Here is a 23,174-nt window from a genome sequence, read left to right on the forward strand (position 1 = left end):
CGCAAGACGACGAACTAGCGACCTCGACGTTCTCATCGACGGCCACAACGTCACCGCTCTCGTCGACACTGGGGTCGACTATTCCGTCATCAGTGGGCCATTCGCCACCAAGCTGAAGAAAGTAAAAACCGCTTGGAGTGGACCCAAAATCCGGACAGCTGGAGGCCACCTGATAACGCCTATTGGTGTCTGCACGGCGAGAGTCACCATCAATAACCGGACTTATCCTGTGAGCTTTGTAATCCTACAAAACTGCTCCAGGGATGTGATACTTGGAATGGACTTCCTAAGTGACCACGGCGCCGTCATCGACCTGAGGTCTGAGTCGATAACACTAACCTCAGACAAAGCGCTCCCGCCCCGCGCGACACCAGGGAACCATGCATTGAATGTGATAGAAGAGCAGGTGGCCATTCCGCCGCGTTCCAGCGTCATTATTTCCGTCAGCACCGAAAAACCTGCATACCTTGAAGGCGTCATCGGCGATCAGCATCTACTCCTGAACCATCAAATTTGCGTCGTACGAGGTATAGCCGAACTGCGTGACGGTAAAGCAAAGGTAGTGCTGACAAACTTAAGCCACGAATATAGGCACCTCAACATTGGTACGACGGTCGCCTACATCGACGAATGTGTAGCCGCCAGCGATGCTTTCGCCCTCTTCGATGCTGCCGAACCTGCTTCAACGAATCGAGGCCCCGAACCGGATTTCGACGTCAACCCGAGCCTTCCGAAGGTCAAGCAAGACCAGCTCAAAACCCTGCTCCTGCAATACAAGGACTGCTTTTCATCGTCGTCCAGACTTCGGCAGACACCGATCGCAAGACATTGCATCATAACAGAAGAAAGTACCAGGCCACTTCGTCAGAGCCCGTACAGAGTTTCGATGCGAGAACGTGATGCCATAAAGAAACAAGTTGATGAAATGCTACACGACGACATCATCCAGCCTTCAAAGAGTCCGTGGGCGTCACCCGTGGTGTTAGTGAAGAAGAAGGATGGGACCCTACGTTTCTGCAGCGATTATCGTCGCCTGAACAAAATCACGAAAAAGGACGTGTACCCTCTCCCACGTATAGACGACGCCCTAGATCGACTCCACAACACGAAGTACTTTTCTTCGATGGACCTCAATACCTGCTACTGGCAAATCGAAGTCGACGAGAGAGACCGCGAAAAGACTGCCTTCATAACACCGGACGGCCTGTTCGAGTTGAAGGTCATGTCCTTTGGTCTTTGCTCTGCACCTGCGACTTTCCAAACGAGTCATGGATACTGTATTAGCTGGCTTGAAGTGGCAGACTTGCCTTGTTTACTTGGATGACGTTGTTGTGTTTTCCACGAACTTCGACGAACACCTCCAGAGACTTCAATCCGTACTTCAAGCAATCAAGAACTCCGGGCTCACCCTGAAGCCAGAAAAGTGCCGCTTCACGTACCAGGAGCTCTTGTTTTTGGGTCACGTGATCAGCAAGACTGGAGTGCTCCCAGACCCGCAGAAGACAGCTGCCATCGCCGCTTTCCCGCCACCCACCGACAAGAAGGCCATGCGCCGATTTCTCGGCTTGTGCGCCTATTACACACACTTTGTCAAAGACTTTTCACGGATAGCCGAGCCACTAACGCAGCTCACGAAGACCGACGTCGAATTCAGGTGGCAAACAGCGCAAGTCGAAGCATTTCATGAACTCAAACGACGCCTGCAGACACCTCCGATACTTGCGCATTTCGACGAATACGCCGATACGGAGATTCACACCGATGCAAGCAGCGTAGGACCCGGCGCCGTCCTTGTGCAGCGGACGGGTGGACTGGAAAGGGTTATCAGTTATGCTAGCCGGTCGCTGTCGAAGGCAGAGGCCAACTATTCCACAACAGAAAAGGAGTGCCTCGCCATCATCTGGGCTACATCAAAGTTTCGCTCTTACCTCTACGTCAGGCCCTTCAAAGTTATGAGCGACCATCACGCCTTGTGTTGGCTAGCTAACTTGAAGGACCCTTCAGGTCGCCTCGCACGGTGGAGCCTAAGACTTCAAGAGTTTGACATTACCGTCGTGTACAAGTCCGGAAGGAAACACTCCGACACCGACTGCCTGTCTCGTGCCCCCGTCGACCCACCATCGCCCGACGACCTGGATGATGACAGTTTCTTGGGAGCCATAAGTGCCGACGACTTCTCCAAACGACTGCGAGCCGACCCGGAACTGAAGGGCCTTGTGGATTACCTCGAGGGCAGGACCACCGTTGTTCCGAAGGTATTCACGCGGGGACTGACGTCGTTTTTCTTGCGCAACGGTGTTCTCCTTAAGAAGAACTTCTCACCGCTTCGAGCCGATTGCCTTCTCGTGGTACCCTCGACATTGCGACCAGAGGTCCTCCAGGCTCTCCACGACGACCCGACGTCTAGACACCTGGGTGTTTCTCGCACGCTAGCAAGAATACAGAAGAAGTACTACTGGCCGCGCCTTTCCGCCGACGTCACTCGTTATGTAAAGACCTGCCGTGACTGTAAGCGACGCATGACACCACCCACTAGGCCAGCCGGACTTCTGCAGCCTATCGAGCCACCTCAACGGCCGTTCCAGCAAATTGGGATGTCCAATACCGACGTCCAATACCGGAAACAAGTGGATCGTCGTGGCAACTGACTACCTCACCTGCTACGCCGAGACAAAGGCCTTGCCCAAAGGCAGTGCCGCCGAGGTAGCCAAGTTCTTCGTGGAGCACATCGTCTTGCGTCATGGTGCCCCAGAGGTCCTCATCACAGACAGAGGTACCGCCTTTACTGCGGACCTAACTCAGGCGATCTTCAAATACAGCGAAACGAGCCACCGCCGCAACACCGCCTACCACCCACAGACCAATGGCCTCACCGAGCGTCTCTATCCTGGGACAACAACAGGAGCATTTCGACAACGGAAGACGGGACAGTAATATCGACAAAAAATGGTTAGTGTATGTGGTGAAGCGAGCTTTACAGGAACAGACCACAGCGTTAGGAAGGCTTGTAAGGTGAATATGCAGGTGCTGTTCTGCTGCTGGAAATGAGGTGTGCGCAACGTTTCTTGGCACAACTTGAGAAGTGCTCCTCTGCACCACCTTCTGTCGGCTGTTTCATCCCAAGTACCCGGTGGTGTGATCGCATGAGTCAATGACATATGTGTCCCACTTTTTTCCAGCAAAGTACTGGCTTGATTTTGATGAAATTTGTTTTATACTATTTCTTTGCGACTGCCGGTTTTTAAACATCATGTAAAAATATAGGCAACCCTACAAAGGGTCAAAAAGTGTTTCACACTTTATTGAACAAGGCCAGGAAATTTTAGAACCGCTGTCCGCTGTCCTTTTTCCTTTCTTTCGCAGTGGGGTTAGGGTCCGGTTTTGCACGTCTGTACTGGACTGGATGATGATGCCCAAACTGCAGGTGGCCAACGCGGTCTCTATTTTTTGCTAAAGTTAGCACAACTGAGAAAATTTTGAGACTGGTCGGGCATTTTGGCGCAGCGTGGTGCAAGAAATAAGGAATTGCAATGAATAGGCACAGCTGTTGCGCCTCTACATGGGTCTACTGAAATAGCTCTTGTTAAGATCAAAGAAAAAATTCTCAATAATTTTGAGAACATAGTCGGTCTCTTCCTAGATGTCAGAAAAGGTTCTGACACGATTAAACACACCATCTTATCTATTAAACTATCATACAACCTTTGTCCGCAAAGTTTCAAAACTGATTTATTTTCTTCTCCAGAAATGATTCCCCAAAACAAATCTTTGTGTGTGTAGCGCCATCTTTTTGGGCTAACCTGAGCTATTTATGTTAATTGCTGTGGCAGCCACCAGATGGCACTACATGCAGAAAAAAAAAAAAAAACCCCGCATTTCCCCGAAGGGGAGTATGAGGAAGTGCGAAGCACGGGGTGATGCTATGAGGGGGCGCGCGCGACTAAACTGCAGAGCCGAGCGAAGGAGACGGCAGCGAGAGAGCACGCGCCAGCCGACCCACGGAGGCCTGGCCGTTTTTAAGTTTTAAGTGCAAAGCACTTTTACTGATGATGATGATCTGTCTTCCGAACTCGTTCCAAAGAACCCGCAACGCGTTCAACTTGTTGGCGGCGTTGCGCACGCCCGAGATGGGGCTCAGGTTGTTGTCGAACCACAGTCGATCGCACACCGCGCAGCTATATCCAAAGCTGCAGTCCAGGAAGTCTCGCTTGACGCGCGCGTCCGGCCGATCGAATTCGAGGCCCGGACCATATCGGCTTCGGGGTGCTCTGCTCGCTTTGCACGCTTTCGTTCGGCGTCTCGCCGCCGGCCTTCGTCACCACAGGCAATGCGCGGGGCGCGCGCAGCCACGGAGCGGAGGGCGGAGCGCGCGCAGTCACGTGGGGCGTGACGTCGCTGCGCCGTTGCTACAGACGCTCCTCTCCGCTCCTCGCGCCGTTGCTATGGGACGGCGGATTCAGGGTCGCTTATAAAGTGCATTCGCACTTAAAACGTTGTCACTAGTCGTCAGCGCATTCTACTGTGAGTGAATGTAGAGAGATGGATGTCCACCTGAAACAGCGTGTAAACATAAAATTCTGTGTGAAGCTTGGCAAGACAGCCACACAGACGTATGAGCTCTTTCGTGACACTTACAGCAAGGAGACATTATTTCGGGCGCGAGTTTTCAAGTGGCACAAGAGGCTTGTTTCAGGGAGAATGTCGGTGGAAGACGACACAAGGCAGGGGCGTCCTGCAACCCCACGGAATGAAAACAACGTGGCTCGAATCAGGGAGATTGTACAGCAAGACCGCACCGTTACAGCCTGCAACTATGGGATGCTCTCGACATCAGTAAGACAACATGCCACCAAATTTTGCGTGAGAACTTGGGGAAACAAAAGCTGTATGCCAGACTTGTGCCGCACTCCCTCACACAGGAGCAGAAGGACACGCAGGCATCAGAGAGCGCTGATTTGCTCTCCGAGGCAGAGAAGGATGCTGCATTCGTCGACAGCATCATTGCCGAAAATGAAACATGGTGTTTTCAATACAATCCTCAAACAAAGAGGCAGAGCGCGGAATGGGCATCTGGACAATGGAGCCTTTTCCATGATAATGCATGGCCGCACACTGCTCTCAGTGTGACAAAATTTCTCGCGAAGCACAGCATTACTATAATGAAAGCAAATAGCGCGAAAAAACGTAAGACTAGACGAAGAAGGCTACAGCACAAGCGCATACTAACAACTGAACTTTTATTAGAAAGACGAAAATATATAGGCAACCCAAACCACATGTTCACCACAAACACAACCGAAAACCTTAGATGTGCGCATCCAGGTACGTTATCTCTGCCTTAGTTAACGCAAGGGAAGGCTTTGCCACACAGTCATCCCCAGCTTTCAAAATGAAAAAAGCCTCAACTAGCTCACGTGCCGTCTGGTCCCTATGACGTGCGAGCACTTTCGCATCAGACAAGCGAGGAGTACACCTACACTCACGGCAGTGCAGGGCCAAATTAGACGACGGCTGCCCATTCAAAGATCGACGGTGATCTTGCAGGCGCGCATTCAGACACCGGCCTGTTTGTCCTATATAGTATTTACCGCACGTGAAAGGCACCTGATATACAACCCCCTTGCCACAAACCGAAGGGCTGTCCCTGTGTTTCACCTTACACTCATGCCATTTCTGCGCAGTCCCATCCACCTTCCTTTCAACAGCGGCGCATACTCTACCAAGCTTATTCTTGGCCAAAAAAACAACATCTATATCATATTTGGCACCAACCTTCTTGAGACGATGGGAAATACCGTGCAAGAAAGGGATACTAGCGAGAGGCTTCTTCTCACGTACCCTATCATTTTCGACTGAGCCTTTCAACTCAGATTTCAATGTCGCGAGAATCCTTTCACACAGGCGGCCCAAATTAGCAGTAGGATAGCGCGCTTCTCGGAGCCTGTCCAGCTGCTTATTGAAACTTTCACACAACAGGTGCGGGCACGTTTTCTTTAAAGCGGAAGTCAAACACGAAACCGCAACGCCATTTTTCACTAACTTAGAATGACAAGATTGGAAGTCTAAAATTGGCTTCACTGAACGCGGGGAATACAGCCAACAAGTGTGAGCACCACCAAAACGAATGGTCAAGTCTAAAAACTGAATATTGATTCCTGCCGGTGTGTTGCCACTAGGACGAGCGTTCTCAAACTTTTTAAGGAGAAAGGGGCAGGCCTTAATTTCACGTTTGAAGTGCCGCGGGAAGGCGCTATTCAGTTTTTAGACTTGACCATTCGTTTTGGTGGTGCTCACACTTGTTGGCTGTATTCCCCGCGTTCAGTGAAGCCAATTTTAGACTTCCAATCTTGTCATTCTAAGTTAGTGAAAAATGGCGTTGCGGTTTCGTGTTTGACTTCCGCTTTAAAGAAAACGTGCCCGCACCTGTTGTGTGAAAGTTTCAATAAGCAGCTGGACAGGCTCCGAGAAGCGCGCTATCCTACTGCTAATTTGGGCCGCCTGTGTGAAAGGATTCTCGCGACATTGAAATCTGAGTTGAAAGGCTCAGTCGAAAATGATAGGGTACGTGAGAAGAAGCCTCTCGCTAGTATCCCTTTCTTGCACGGTATTTCCCATCGTCTCAAGAAGGTTGGTGCCAAATATGATATAGATGTTGTTTTTTTGGCCAAGAATAAGCTTGGTAGAGTATGCGCCGCTGTTGAAAGGAAGGTGGATGGGACTGCGCAGAAATGGCATGAGTGTAAGGTGAAACACAGGGACAGCCCTTCGGTTTGTGGCAAGGGGGTTGTATATCAGGTGCCTTTCACGTGCGGTAAATACTATATAGGACAAACAGGCCGGTGTCTGAATGCGCGCCTGCAAGATCACCGTCGATCTTTGAATGGGCAGCCGTCGTCTAATTTGGCCCTGCACTGCCGTGAGTGTAGGTGTACTCCTCGCTTGTCTGATGCGAAAGTGCTCGCACGTCATAGGGACCAGACGGCACGTGAGCTAGTTGAGGCTTTTTTCATTTTGAAAGCTGGGGATGACTGTGTGGCAAAGCGTTCCCTTGCGTTAACTAAGGCAGAGATAACATACCTGGATGCGCACATCTAAGGTTTTCGGTTGTGTTTGTGGTGAACATGTGGTTTGGGTTGCCTATATATTTTCGTCTTTCTAATAAAAGTTCAGTTGTTAGTATGCGCTTGTGCTGTAGCCTTCTTCGTCTAGTCTTACGTTTTTTCGCGCTATTTGCTTTCATCATGAATTACCAACTCGCCCAACAATCAATCCTTCTAAGCATTACTATACTTCTGCATCCGCCATACTCGCATACAGTTTTCTTGTGTGAAGAGAGCCTTAAAGGGTCGCTGGATCGGGAGTGTGGAGGCCATTCAAGACGCCACGACAAAGGAGCCGACAGCCCTGCCAAAAGGAGCCCTGCCTCAATAAGTGTTGGGAGCTGTGTATAGACTGCAAGGGAGACTATTTCGAAGGGGTGCTGCACAAATGATTTCAATGCTAAACGCATTTTTTTTAGTGGACTCTGTCTCGGCACTTTACGGACAAAGGTTGTACTATGGAATAAGTGGGGTTGGTCTAATTATGATTCAATGTTGCTTCACCCATAGATTACAATACACATGTTATAAAGGGGTTTGTTCGTAGATGAAAGAAGTAACTCTCATGGGGTGTTCTAGGTCCACAATTTTTTCTTTTGCAGTAAAATCGCGTTATTTCGACCCCCGTTAATTCGAAATTTCGGTTAATTCGGACGCAGCGTCTGGTCTTGTCCAAAATGTGCATTGGTCTATGACTGAAAACTCTCATTAATTCAGACAGATTCGACCGCACTTCAGTTAATTCGAACTCCTGACCGAGGTCGGGTCGCGACGGGGAAGCAGCAGCAGATACCACCGCGACTGTGGTTCGGATATACTTTCAGAAGCCACGGATGTGGCTATTTCGCACAAAGAAGTCACAAGGGGAGGGTTAAGGGGAGAGCAAACTTTCGACTGTTCATTCCAAATTTACTGCAGTAGTATATATATATATATGCAAACGCATGCACAGAAAGCGAGGCAAACATCGAACAGATAACGTTTTGTGCGATGCAATACATAGGTATAGACATGCGCAAAAGGGCAGGCTCACAACAATCGGATACCATCTTAATCACAACCTGCGATGCAAGAACATGCTCTCTGCCTGCGCTGTTTACGAATTTCCACTCTCCTGCGGCAAGACATATGTCGACCAGACGGGAAGGTGCGTGAATGAGCATGTGCGGGAACACCAGCTGTCACTAAAAGGTAAAGATGGGGCACATTTGACGGCCCACTGCAATTCCGACAAGTGTGAGCCGTATCTGCAGAAAATTATAAAATTCAGGTTATTGGGAGAAGCAGGGACACCACTGCCCGAGAACTGTTGGAAGCTTTTCACATAAAAGCACGAGGTTTATTATGCATTAGTGACACTTCATTGTTCCTTTCGCAGGCAGAGAGCACGTTCTTGCGTCGCAGGTTGTGATTAAGATGGTATCCGATTGCTGTGAGCCTGCCCTTTTGCGCATGTCTATACCTATGTATTGCATTGCACAAAACGTTATCTGTTCGATGTTTGCCTCGCTTTCTGCGCATGCGTTTGCATATATATATATATATATATATATATATATATATATATATATATATATAGATATATATATATATATATATATATATACAGTCGATCCCGGATATATCGAACTCGAAGGGGATCGCGAAATAGTTCGATATATTGATAATTCGAAATATAAAATATGCGTATTTAAAGCTTATATTAATGCATTGCAGGTCTTGAAACAGTTTCCGGAATTCGTAACAAGCGCTAACACGACGATTCGCTCACAACTAGTACGCTAAATAACAAGGTGGCAACTTCTTCTTTTGCAAGTTACCGCACTTTATTTCGCACAAAAATAGTCTGTAAACTTGTCTTGCTTCTTGCGCGCCGTCAAGTTCATCGTAATCCTAAATATTCATTGAAGCTTTCCAAACAAGCAAATTCAGTGCCTTCGGCCACAACAGCGGTGACTGACAACAGGGCTTGTTGCTGAGCTAGTTGGTTCATAACTTGAGGTAAAACTGTAATGACGCAAAGAAGACGGGGACGAAGCGAAGACACGAACAGACAGACACGGGCGCCAACTTCCAACTGTTTATTATCAGAAACCGCGCCGATTTATATACGCTGCCGAACAAGGTAATCCCATAACAGAAATTGAATCATCGCAGAACTAACAATTCATCATGTGCCATAAATACAGAGACAAGGCATGCGCCGGAACTGCACTAACGCGATCGAACTATGAAAACATGCCAGCACCTGTGAACACGTGCCAATCCTAGTGAGAGGTAAAAAGAATCGCACATTCTAAACTCTACATGTCTAAATGCTATCTTTCAAAAAGATAGCTTCTTTCTCGCTTAGATCGAGAGATGGGGCACTAACGCACTGGCTACCTGCCCTCTTTATTAGAAACGCTTCAATTGTCTCCCTTTCAGTGCGGCTGTTTGCTCTCCTAAGAAACGTGGTTTGGCTGAAGTGTGGCGCACAACCACAGCGCTTGCAGTGGTCTGCCAAGTGCCCGCCCATGTTGCTGCTAACCGCCAAGCGGTGCTCCCTTGCACGATCGTTGAAACACCGGCCTGTTTGGCCGATGTACACCCTACCGCAGCTTAGGGGGATATTATATACCACATTGCTGACACACTCGGTGTATCGCGTGGCGTGCTTCTTGGAGCAAGCAGCTGGCTGCTTATCCGCCATCAAAGGGCAAATCCTGGCCAGTTTGCATGGAGCGGAAAATACAATGCGCACACTATATCTGGCTGCGATCTTCTTTATATTGTGCGAGAGCCGGTGAACGTAAGGAATTACGTGCGTACTCATTTTTTCTTTTGGCTCCTGCACTTTTCTTCCACGTTTCAACTTCTGCAAGAGGCTTTCGCACACACCCGTGATAACGGAGGGAGGAAATCGAGCGTCTTTCAGCCTGTTAATCTGATTACTAAATCCCGTAACAAGACGGTGCTCACATGACTTAATCAAAGCTGAATTGAGGCATGTCATAGCTATGCCTCTCTTGATTAGCTTAGAATGTGCGCTGTCATACGGCAAAAGGCTCTTCTTAGTCCTAGGGTTATACATCCAGCACAGGTGGTCCTTCGTGAAACTAAGTTTAACATCCAGAAATTGAATGGAATTGTCTTGAGGCAATTCCGAAGTGAATTCTAGTCCGCCAGATTCCTTTAAAAAGATGTTAGTTAATTCAGCAACAGCTACGTCAAGGCTAGTGTCGGGTAAACTTAAAAACACAAGATAGTCGTCAACATATCTGTAAATCTTAACAACACTGCTGTTGTCGGTTTTGGCATGAATGCGTTTGTCAATGGATGAAAGAAAGATGTCGCACAAAACCGGGGCCACAGATGAGCCGATGCAGATGCCGTTTTTCTGAACATAATATGATCCGTTAAAACACACGATGGTGGAATGCAAATAAAATCGTAAAAACTCTAAAAATTGATCCGTACTCATCCCAGCATAGTTCTGGAAGTCTACTTCACCCGACGCCTCGATGGACTCTCGAACTGCATCAAACAGACCACTCTGCGGTACGGAATAAAATAGGTCCTGCACATCAAAAGAAAAAGCAGTCCTGGCGGTTGCCAACTTGCCTTGCGCTAGATCTTGTACTAGGTCTGTCGAACTGCGCACCAAGAACGGGTCCTGTACGTCCAGCTTGCCGAGGCATCGTTGCAGATAGCTGCTGACCTCGTCTTGCCACGTACCCTTCTCGGAGACGATCACTCTGAGCGGACACTCAGTCTTGTGAGTCTTGCCGGTGAAAAAGACATCAAGGCTATCTTTTACGGACTTGCTTACTTCTTTTTGAAGGGTCTTCAAATTTCTTTCCTTTAGCAAGCGTAGAGCCAAAGATTTTTGCTTTTTAGGCAAGACGTTTGACGGTTTGAAATTCTTCTGAATCGCATCTTGTGCTTTCGCATCGAACAATCCCTTTGGCATCAGGACAAACCCACCCTCCTTATCAGCTTCGACAACGGCAAGTCCTTCCTCTTTTAAACACTTCACAATTTTCTTAATCGGGGGTTTCTTCCCTGGCTTGTCACTCACCGTGCGTAGTAGGCAGTCGACTCCGTCAGCAATGGCCCGTTCCCGATCAGGCTCGGACGCGCGACTCGCAACATCCCGTACCATGGCCACAAGTTGCGACCGCGTCGCGGAAGGCTGGTAGCTGTATTTCGGTCCATTTTCCAACACATGTTGAACGCCGCGAGGAACTGAAGCACCTCCAAGTACGGTTACAGAAGACGTGCCTGCAACTGCCCGCTCTCGCCGTGGAAGTCCGAGTCGGGTTCGCTGCCAAAGGAATTCTGTGCTTTGCGCCGCCAACTTTTGGAAATCCGTGAGGCTTCCTCCGTTACCGTAGCGCTCAACAAGTATCTTCAGCCAGTCCTGGTATAAGCGAACTTGACGCCACAGTTCCGACTTGAGTACTTTGCAAGTTCTTCGGGTGTGTCCCCATGACGGTTCTAAAATTCCAAAGAGGAGCTGCACTTCCAACGGTACCACCCTCCGCTTGATGCAATACGAGAGTAGCCTTGACCGGCATAATGAAATAGCGATGAGGTTAACGCAGGAGTAAATCTGATGCTGCGCGGTTTGACGACACAAAAAAGAGCTCACTGTAGAAGAAATGTAGGTCAACAGGGCTTGTTGCTGAGCTAGTTGGTTCATAACTTGAGGTAAAACTGTAATGACGCAAAGAAGACGGGGACGAAGCGAAGACACGAACAGACAGACACGGGCGCCAACTTCCAACTGTTTATTATCAGAAACCGCGCCGATTTATATACGCTGCCGAACAAGGTAATCCCATAACAGAAATTGAATCATCGCAGAACTAACAATTCATCATGTGCCATAAATACAGAGACAAGGCATGCGCCGGAACTGCACTAACGCGATCGAACTATGAAAACATGCCAGCACCTGTGAACACGTGCCAATCCTAGTGAGAGGTAAAAAGAATCGCACATTCTAAACTCTACATGTCTAAATGCTATCTTTCAAAAAGATAGCTTCTTTCTCGCTTAGATCGAGAGATGGGGCACTAACGCACTGGCTACCTGCCCTCTTTATTAGAAACGCTTCAATTGTCTCCCTTTCAGTGCGGCTGTTTGCTCTCCTAAGAAACGTGGTTTGGCTGAAGTGTGGCGCACAACCACAGCGCTTGCAGTGGTCTGCCAAGTGCCCGCCCATGTTGCTGCTAACCGCCAAGCGGTGCTCCCTTGCACGATCGTTGAAACACCGGCCTGTTTGGCCGATGTACACCCTACCGCAGCTTAGGGGGATATTATATACCACATTGCTGACACACTCGGTGTATCGCGTGGCGTGCTTCTTGGAGCAAGCAGCTGGCTGCTTATCCGCCATCAAAGGGCAAATCCTGGCCAGTTTGCATGGAGCGGAAAATACAATGCACAAGATGCGATTCAGAAGAATTTCAAACCGTCAAACGTCTTGCCTAAAAAGCAAAAATCTTTGGCTCTACGCTTGCAAAAGGAAAGAAATTTGAAGACCCTTCAAAAAGAAGTAAGCAAGTCCGTAAAAGATAGCCTTGATGTCTTTTTCACCGGCAAGACTCACAAGACTGAGTGTCCGCTCAGAGTGATCGTCTCCGAGAAGGGTACGTGGCAAGACGAGGTCAGCAGCTATCTGCAACGATGCCTCGGCAAGCTGGACGTACAGGACCCGTTCTTGGTGCGCAGTTCGACAGACCTAGTACAAGATCTAGCGCAAGGCAAGTTGGCAACCGCCAGGACTGCTTTTTCTTTTGATGTGCAGGACCTATTTTATTCCGTACCGCAGAGTGGTCTGTTTGATGCAGTTCGAGAGTCCATCGAGGCGTCGGGTGAAGTAGACTTCCAGAACTATGCTGGGATGAGTACGGATCAATTTTTAGAGTTTTTACGATTTTATTTGCATTCCACCATCGTGTGTTTTAACGGATCATATTATGTTCAGAAAAACGGCATCTGCATCGGCTCATCTGTGGCCCCGGTTTTGTGCGACATCTTTCTTTCATCCATTGACAAACGCATTCATGCCAAAACCGACAACAGCAGTGTTGTTAAGATTTACAGATATGTTGACGACTATCTTGTGTTTTTAAGTTTACCCGACACTAGCCTTGACGTAGCTGTTGCTGAATTAACTAACATCTTTTTAAAGGAATCTGGCGGACTAGAATTCACTTCGGAATTGCCTCAAGACAATTCCATTCAATTTCTGGATGTTAAACTTAGTTTCACGAAGGACCACCTGTGCTGGATGTATAACCCTAGGACTAAGAAGAGCCTTTTGCCGTATGACAGCGCACATTCTAAGCTAATCAAGAGAGGCATAGCTATGACATGCCTCAATTCAGCTTTGATTAAGTCATGTGAGCACCGTCTTGTTACGGGATTTAGTAATCAGATTAACAGGCTGAAAGACGCTCGATTTCCTCCCTCCGTTATCACGGGTGTGTGCGAAAGCCTCTTGCAGAAGTTGAAACGTGGAAGAAAAGTGCAGGAGCCAAAAGAAAAAATGAGTACGCACGTAATTCCTTACGTTCACCGGCTCTCGCACAATATAAAGAAGATCGCAGCCAGATATAGTGTGCGCATTGTATTTTCCGCTCCATGCAAACTGGCCAGGATTTGCCCTTTGATGGCGGATAAGCAGCCAGCTGCTTGCTCCAAGAAGCACGCCACGCGATACACCGAGTGTGTCAGCAATGTGGTATATAATATCCCCCTAAGCTGCGGTAGGGTGTACATCGGCCAAACAGGCCGGTGTTTCAACGATCGTGCAAGGGAGCACCGCTTGGCGGTTAGCAGCAACATGGGCGGGCACTTGGCAGACCACTGCAAGCGCTGTGGTTGTGCGCCACACTTCAGCCAAACCACGTTTCTTAGGAGAGCAAACAGCCGCACTGAAAGGGAGACAATTGAAGCGTTTCTAATAAAGAGGGCAGGTAGCCAGTGCGTTAGTGCCCCATCTCTCGATCTAAGCGAGAAAGAAGCTATCTTTTTGAAAGATAGCATTTAGACATGTAGAGTTTAGAATGTGCGATTCTTTTTACCTCTCACTAGGATTGGCACGTGTTCACAGGTGCTGGCATGTTTTCATAGTTCGATCGCGTTAGTGCAGTTCCGGCGCATGCCTTGTCTCTGTATTTATGGCACATGATGAATTGTTAGTTCTGCGATGATTCAATTTCTGTTATGGGATTACCTTGTTCGGCAGCGTATATAAATCGGCGCGGTTTCTGATAATAAACAGTTGGAAGTTGGCGCCCGTGTCTGTCTGTTCGTGTCTTCGCTTCGTCCCCGTCTTCTTTGCGTCATTACAGTTTTACCTCAAGTTATGAACCAACTAGCTCAGCAACAAGCCCTGTTGACCTACATTTCTTCTACAGTGAGCTCTTTTTTGTGTCGTCAAACCGCGCAGCATCAGATTTACTCCTGCGTTAACCTCATCGCTATTTCATTATGCCGGTCAAGGCTACTCTCGTATTGCATCAAGCGGAGGGTGGTACCGTTGGAAGTGCAGCTCCTCTTTGGAATTTTAGAACCGTCATGGGGACACACCCGAAGAACTTGCAAAGTACTCAAGTCGGAACTGTGGCGTCAAGTTCGCTTATACCAGGACTGGCTGAAGATACTTGTTGAGCGCTACGGTAACGGAGGAAGCCTCACGGATTTCCAAAAGTTGGCGGCGCAAAGCACAGAATTCCTTTGGCAGCGAACCCGACTCGGACTTCCACGGCGAGAGCGGGCAGTTGCAGGCACGTCTTCTGTAACCGTACTTGGAGGTGCTTCAGTTCCTCGCGGCGTTCAACATGTGTTGGAAAATGGACCGAAATACAGCTACCAGCCTTCCGCGACGCGGTCGCAACTTGTGGCCATGGTACGGGATGTTGCGAGTCGCGCGTCCGAGCCTGATCGGGAACGGGCCATTGCTGACGGAGTCGACTGCCTACTACGCACGGTGAGTGACAAGCCAGGGAAGAAACCCCCGATTAAGAAAATTGTGAAGTGTTTAAAAGAGGAAGGACTTGCCGTTGTCGAAGCTGATAAGGAGGGTGGGTTTGTCCTGATGCCAAAGGGATTGTTCGATGCGAAAGCACAAGATGCGATTCAGAAGAATTTCAAACCGTCAAACGTCTTGCCTAAAAAGCAAAAATCTTTGGCTCTACGCTTGCTAAAGGAAAGAAATTTGAAGACCCTTCAAAAAGAAGTAAGCAAGTCCGTAAAAGATAGCCTTGATGTCTTTTTCACCGGCAAGACTCACAAGACTGAGTGTCCGCTCAGAGTGATCGTCTCCGAGAAGGGTACGTGGCAAGACGAGGTCAGCAGCTATCTGCAACGATGCCTCGGCAAGCTGGACGTACAGGACCCGTTCTTGGTGCGCAGTTCGACAGACCTAGTACAAGATCTAGCGCAAGGCAAGTTGGCAACCGCCAGGACTGCTTTTTCTTTTGATGTGCAGGACCTATTTATTCCGTACCGCAGAGTGGTCTGTTTGATGCAGTTCGAGAGTCCATCGAGGCGTCGGGTGAAGTAGACTTCCAGAACTATGCTGGGATGAGTACGGATCAATTTTTAGAGTTTTTACGATTTTATTTGCATTCCACCATCGTGTGTTTTAACGGATCATATTATGTTCAGAAAAACGGCATCTGCATCGGCTCATCTGTGGCCCCGGTTTTGTGCGACATCTTTCTTTCATCCATTGACAAACGCATTCATGCCAAAACCGACAACAGCAGTGTTGTTAAGATTTACAGATATGTTGACGACTATCTTGTGTTTTTAAGTTTACCCGACACTAGCCTTGACGTAGCTGTTGCTGAATTAACTAACATCTTTTTAAAGGAATCTGGCGGACTAGAATTCACTTCGGAATTGCCTCAAGACAATTCCATTCAATTTCTGGATGTTAAACTTAGTTTCACGAAGGACCACCTGTGCTGGATGTATAACCCTAGGACTAAGAAGAGCCTTTTGCCGTATGACAGCGCACATTCTAAGCTAATCAAGAGAGGCATAGCTATGACATGCCTCAATTCAGCTTTGATTAAGTCATGTGAGCACCGTCTTGTTACGGGATTTAGTAATCAGATTAACAGGCTGAAAGACGCTCGATTTCCTCCCTCCGTTATCACGGGTGTGTGCGAAAGCCTCTTGCAGAAGTTGAAACGTGGAAGAAAAGTGCAGGAGCCAAAAGAAAAAATGAGTACGCACGTAATTCCTTACGTTCACCGGCTCTCGCACAATATAAAGAAGATCGCAGCCAGATATAGTGTGCGCATTGTATTTTCCGCTCCATGCAAACTGGCCAGGATTTGCCCTTTGATGGCGGATAAGCAGCCAGCTGCTTGCTCCAAGAAGCACGCCACGCGATACACCGAGTGTGTCAGCAATGTGGTATATAATATCCCCCTAAGCTGCGGTAGGGTGTACATCGGCCAAACAGGCCGGTGTTTCAACGATCGTGCAAGGGAGCACCGCTTGGCGGTTAGCAGCAACATGGGCGGGCACTTGGCAGACCACTGCAAGCGCTGTGGTTGTGCGCCACACTTCAGCCAAACCACGTTTCTTAGGAGAGCAAACAGCCGCACTGAAAGGGAGACAATTGAAGCGTTTCTAATAAAGAGGGCAGGTAGCCAGTGCGTTAGTGCCCCATCTCTCGATCTAAGCGAGAAAGAAGCTATCTTTTTGAAAGATAGCATTTAGACATGTAGAGTTTAGAATGTGCGATTCTTTTTACCTCTCACTAGGATTGGCACGTGTTCACAGGTGCTGGCATGTTTCATAGTTCGATCGCGTTAGTGCAGTTCCGGCGCATGCCTTGTCTCTGTATTTATGGCACATGATGAATTGTTAGTTCTGCGATGATTCAATTTCTGTTATGGGATTACCTTGTTCGGCAGCGTATATAAATCGGCGCGGTTTCTGATAATAAACAGTTGGAAGTTGGCGCCCGTGTCTGTCTGTTCGTGTCTTCGCTTCGTCCCCGTCTTCTTTGCGTCATTACAGTTTTACCTCAAGCGGTGACTGACGCTGAACGCCGATGCAAGCTCTGGCGCGCGGTAAAAGAGGTCGTTTTAGCGGCAGCGTTGACTTAGCGGCAGTCTGTTTGACTTAGCGGCGGACATGCAGTCTGTTTCTGACTGCATCGATGCCGCGATCAAGGCTGACGTTGCCGGTGCCGCGGAAGCGGACCCGTGCGGTTATGAAAATGTCAACGCCGCCACTAAGTCAACGCTGCCGCTAAACGACCTCTTTTACCGCGCTCCAGAGCTTGCATCATCGTCATCTGCACCGATGAAGTCTCTTGCTGTACTCCCATCCGAAAGCGCGCCCGGAAATGCTAAGTCGCAAAATTCACTGAGGCACCGTAGGCCGTTGTCACAGTACGCCGTTGTCACCCAAAGTCGTTACCTGGCACTAAAGCCCGCAAGGAAACAGTTCATGACGGTGCTTTGCTTGACGTCGTTCCAAGCAGCAGTCATCATTTTATCGCTACGAGCGGGTCAATGTTTAGTTCGACTCCCGAATGAGGATGTGTCGGGAACGAAGCGAGAAGTACACGAGTCCTCAAGCCGCAAGAGACAACGCAGCCCACAAACAACGAAGGAACAACAAGTTGCCACCGTCGACATCTTGGCGATGGCGATGGCACTTGTAGCTTTGTAGCAAGCTTTGGCGCGAAAAGCAAGAAAAAGCGTAGCCTCCGAGATGTGCGTTTTATAGCCGAAAACGCCAAAAATATGTCACGACGTTGCGGATCTCGAAGGTCATGCTTTTCGGGCCCGCACGCCATCGTGCGCGAACAAACCGAAGGGAATGCGAACATTGCGACGAGACTGCCGAGTATCTCCGCATTCATCTCATTTTGGTGCCTTCGGCAATCGGCCCCTTTGAAAAACATTATGCACGCACGTTACAACCTAAATATCATGCATCGAACAAGCCGGTGCACTCGCAAGGGCTGCGCAACCAACCAGATCAACCTTATGCAACGACACCGCCTTTTCGTCACCTCCGTGTGAAGAGTGATCGGAACGTGACAGAATGCGGCTGAAAATGACCAACATTTGTTAGGAAAAATGCACTCCCTGGAGTTTGGCGCGGCGCAGCGTTCGATATATCGGATGTTTCGCTGTGTGGGAGTTCGATATACGTGTGCATCAGCCCTATACTTTTGCATGGGAAATTCAAGGGGATTTCTCAACTGTTCGATATAGCCAATATTTTAATATATCCGAGTTTGATATATCCGGGATCGACTGTACTACTGCAGTGAACTTGGAATAAACAGTCGAAAGTTTGCGCTTCCCTTAACCCTCCCCTTGTGATTTCTTTGCGCGAAATAGCCACATCCGTGGCTTCTGAAAGAACATGAACCGACTAGCCCAACAACGTGTGCTTCTGGTTCGGATATAATGCGGATTCGCAGCCGAAATCAACGGCACACCTGAACAACTTCGAGATCAAATTGTGGCCTCCGAGGTTTAAAACGAGGTACGAATGAGCTTTATATCTCTGAGGCACACAAAAAAACACACACACACACACACAAAACGAAAGGCAGTGCATCGCTACTGTCATCAGCAACGGGCAACCGACGGATTTTGGCTTTTCTTTTTCTTATGCGTCCAACACATTTGCGTTGCGGTTGAGTCTAATTGTACTCCTATAGCGTGCTGTTGCTTTTAAATTTTATTTATCTTGGTGCGTGGTCAGTGCCGTCCGCAGCCTTATTGTTTGTCTCTTTGTTTTGAAAAGTTTTGCGAGTTTTTCTATTTTGTTTTTATCACCGTGTTTTTTTTTATTTTGTTCCTTGTTTATTTGTGCGCGTCACCACCGCGCAACGACGCCGGGATGGCTTCTCCTGCGTTTCTTGCCTCAGCCCCAGAAGCGAAGAGGGCGAAGTACGAAGCAGAGGATTTGGCTGCGAAGGTGCAAATGTTGAAGGTATTGCAAGCGGGAGCATCTCGAAAAGAAGTGATGGAGAAGTTCAACGTCAAGAAAAGCACACTGAGCAGTTACGTCAAGAACGAAGAGCAGATTATGCAAGCGTATGACGGCGACATGTTTGGCGACAAGAGAAAGAAACTTAGAACGGCAGTGCACCCCAAACTAGAAGAAGCGCTGTTGCACTGGATTGCCGTCTCGCGCGATGCACAGTTGCCCTTGAGCGGCCCCATCGTGAGCTGTGTCACCACAGCTGTTCAAGGTCATCTCGGCATACATTGTAGAGATTGTGGGTGTAAACGAGAATTTGAAAAGTGCGCTGTTGTCGCGAAACACCGCGAGCACCTTACATGCGAAATCATAGAAGCTAATCAAATCCAACAGCTGGGTGACATCTGTGTAAGCATGCTATCAGTTGCCCTAACCAAAAAGGAAATCGCGTATCTGGCTTTGACGCAATAGGTTTGTGCGTTTGTGCTGATGTGTGCTGGTGTTATCAGCTGTATATATTTCTAGCGTTTTCGCTAATAAAATTCAGTTGAAGTCAGCGCCTGTGTTGTGTCCTTTCATACGTCCTCGTTCTTGTAGCGCTGTGCAAATATGTCTATTACAAATCACCAACTAGCCCATGCTGCCGTTCTCTCTTTTAAATACATATCCTAACACATTTAGAACTGCAAAAAACTTCAGATCTTTGAGCTGCTTTGAAAATGTTATGGAAACAGACTTACTTGTGATACTCTCCTTGTGACACAGTCTCCTTGTGACAGAATTATTTAGTACAGTATAACCTCATTACAACAGACCTTCATAGTGAAGATGATTTTGGTCTGTTGTAAAGGGAGTATGTAAAATCCAAGTACTGTTACAACAGACTTTCATGTAAACACTGAATGGGTCTGTTATAACCGGAGAGAATTACTAGTCACAAACATGGTCTTATTTTTAACGGGGGACAAAAAAAAATGTGATTTTTTGAAAATTGCATTTTCAGTTTTTGCAGCTCATTTTCTATCTGATTCCGAAATACCTTCAATGAAAACTACGTAGAAGTGCTATAAATTTTTTTTTGCGCCGGCCGATTTGGCGAAAATTGCAGAAATAACAAAAAAGAAAAGCGTTTTTCAAAATTATAGCTCGGCAACGGCGCAACCGGGTGCCACCATTTTGGGCTCGTCGTAAAGAGCATTTCTCCGTGTTCAAGTTCTCCGTTTCAGCTGGCTCCTCCATTCAGTAACAAGCGTACAAAAAGCTCATGTTTTGGCTGCTTCTGCCGTGATGCTCGCTTCGGGATCGTCGTCTGCTGCTTGTGCGTCGCGAGGTCGTGGCTGTCGAAAATCGAGCTACTTAGTGACGCGTTCACACTCGTTCTGTGTTCACGGGTCGACGATAATTTAGAACGCTTTAGTTGGGCAGCTGCAAGCGGAAGCTCAATCATCAGATTACAATAGCACGCCGCACACGTCGCGAACATCGCAGATGTGCGACTAATAGCGCTGACTCGTTGGACCCGCTGTTCGAGGTTCTTTTTATCAGCACTTCGGAGCTTATGACGAAGACCACCGCGGGACAACTCTCTATACTTGCAATGGAGCATGATGCACTTTGAAACATCGGACAGTGCGGCCACGCACATCGCAAGCGAGCTTTCTACTCGATGTCGTGGCTAGGCCTAACTCCGTTCACGGTGCCGATGTACGAGACAAATCCGAACTTTGCGGGCAAGAACATCGCACTAGCGGACATGCGAAAGCGAAGAAGCCGCAATGTCCTTCGTCGCAAGCAACGAATCGCATCGCCCGCTGGCTCCTCAGAACTGCGGATGGGCATTTTGCGCGTCGGCAGCGGACCCCCCAGCCAAGCTCGCCGCGCAGCAGCCGCTCGGAGAAGCGGTGGCAGCGGCTCGCAATTCCTCGTGTCAGCATCCCAAAACGCAACACCAAGCACGCTGCGCGCCGATTTTTTGTCGTTACAGCTAGGAATAGCTGATCATTGACTGACCGGAGATCGACGGCCTTTGTTCTTAAATCGGTACGCGCTGCTCCCGTCCCGAAAGTATGCTAAGCGATGTTTGAAGTCGGAAGTTAATGACCGTGGTAGAAAAGTCCGCTCTAAAGGAGCCCTGACCACCTTGCTGGCCTGACATTTTAGTCAATTATATCTGAATGTCCGTTGTACCAGAATCCATTGTAAATGAAGCTCAATCAATGGAACAAGTACGGAGGTCGGCATAACGCCCCAAATTGGTATGTAATATCCGAATGTCTGTTGTAAACAGATCCGTTGCAACGAGATTATACTGTATGCTTATTTTGTTGTGCGTATCGTTCTGGTTCTATGCTATATGCACAGAATGTTATTGCCCAGAAAATATGCAACACTATTCATTTTCCATTCATGTGTACTTATAATTTATGCTGTTTGTCATTGTTTCATAAAAATTTCATCTATGTCCTTGTACTCTACATTCCAACTGTATAGCTGTGTACAGGTCACAGGTCCTCGGTCAGGATGGTGGCCATTTGGGCCTGGTGGTGGTACACCACAAACATTTCGTAGCGCAGGACACACAAACACAAAAGCAGACAGGAGACGACATAACATTCAAGTCAGGAAAACAATGTCAAATAAATACCGTAAAATGTTGAGCAAGCGCCCCCCTCCCTTTATCGGGAGATCTGAAATAAGCGCCAATGACCGAGCAAGTGCCCCCCCTCCCCCTCCTGCTCTGCGGCCACTTTTTTTTCAAGACAAGCATCGCTTGTATAAAAAGAACCACAAGAATGAGTACACTGAATGCGTACCTAATGTTGTTTATGAAATTTCGTTGTCATGTGGCCGGTCGTATATTGGTCGAACATGTTGCTTCTTCAATGGTTGGACAGTGTCGGGGGAATAAAAACAGAAAATAAGTAAAGCAGTTCATTAGAAACATGGATGGGCAATTTTTTTATTTTTAGCGGCTCTCCCGCCGCCACCTTGAATTTTGGTCCGGCACCGAGCAAGCGCCCCCCCTTCAAATCTGGTCGGATTATCTTTCACTGTAAAGGGGGCGCTCGCTAGGAATGTTACGGTAAACAACCTCAAATAAATAAACAAAACGCATCAAGGGTAAACACGGTAAGCGCAACTGGATGGGTGTTGTACCTGGACGTTGTGGAAGTCCACCCGGTTGAGGTCAGAGAGCATCTGGTTGATCTGGGATGAGTTCTGGAGTACAGCCCGTGCTGCCTGCGCCAGGTGGTTGAGCGAGGTGTATCGGCGCAGGGTTTGTGCAAAAGCACTCACAGCCCCAATCTGTCGAGGAGAAAGGCCAATGGATGGTCGTACAATGACGTCCCCTCAAAAGCGCAGGAAGAACAGGGACACGAGAAGAGAACACACAACACAGGTGCCAACAAGCCCTAATAGAAACTCTGCTCCCCTTGATGTACTAACCTTTGCGAAAGAACCATCTGTCACTCCTCTAAGCACCAAGCCAACCCGATGGCTGATGTGCATTCCTTTGGCAATTTACAAGGAAATTTCTCACGCTTCTTGGAAGACCTCCTGCTGTTGTACCCGACTGTACATGGCGTCGTGTCACCCCAACACAGAGATGCCCCTTACGCACATGCAGTGTAACTACATGCAAATAAGTGACTCTCCTGACAGCACACATATTTTCGGCCTCTGCTAAACCCAGGACGTTGACACTTTATCAAACACTAAGAACACCCGATGCTGACTACTCGTGCCAAGAGGAATGATGCCACACCAATGTCTCCTCTCCCGTGACTGCTGTGGAACTTCCACTGCCGCCCAGCTTCTGGCCCAAGATTCATATCTTCCCAGAGGGATGAAAGGCGGGCAAGAGAACAATTAAAAGCATCAGTTAATTAGAAGTAATGGCCCTTTGTGGCCATTTTAAGTTGAGTGAAATTTGTTAACATGGTGATGTGGGCAGGAAGGTCATTCTAATCTTGTGCCGTTTGTAGAAAAAAAAACTTTTGGTAGGGTGCGCATCAGATATACGGGGTCTGTCCGAAAAGTAATGCCAATGAGTTGATTAAAAAAGATGTATTGATCATATCAGTACAACACAAAGATTTTAAAATA

At 48.1% G+C, this 23,174-nt stretch overlaps 1 protein-coding gene across 4 annotated transcripts in view; it reads right to left on the reverse strand.

The window, feature by feature from the left end:
- LOC119404002 (DNA-binding protein RFX2) overlaps nt 1–23,174 on the reverse strand; it is a 478,787-nt gene that overhangs the window by 79,499 nt on the left and 376,114 nt on the right. For all 4 annotated transcript variants that reach the window (XM_037670630.2, XM_037670633.2, XM_037670631.2 and 1 more), the window contains one exon: nt 22,224–22,373. In XM_037670630.2, coding sequence (XP_037526558.1) covers nt 22,224–22,373 — 150 coding nt within the window. The remainder of the gene's footprint in view (nt 1–22,223; nt 22,374–23,174) is intronic.

Source organism: Rhipicephalus sanguineus, chromosome 9 (genome assembly GCF_013339695.2).
Source record: "Rhipicephalus sanguineus isolate Rsan-2018 chromosome 9, BIME_Rsan_1.4, whole genome shotgun sequence".
Taxonomy (NCBI): domain Eukaryota; kingdom Metazoa; phylum Arthropoda; class Arachnida; order Ixodida; family Ixodidae; genus Rhipicephalus; species Rhipicephalus sanguineus.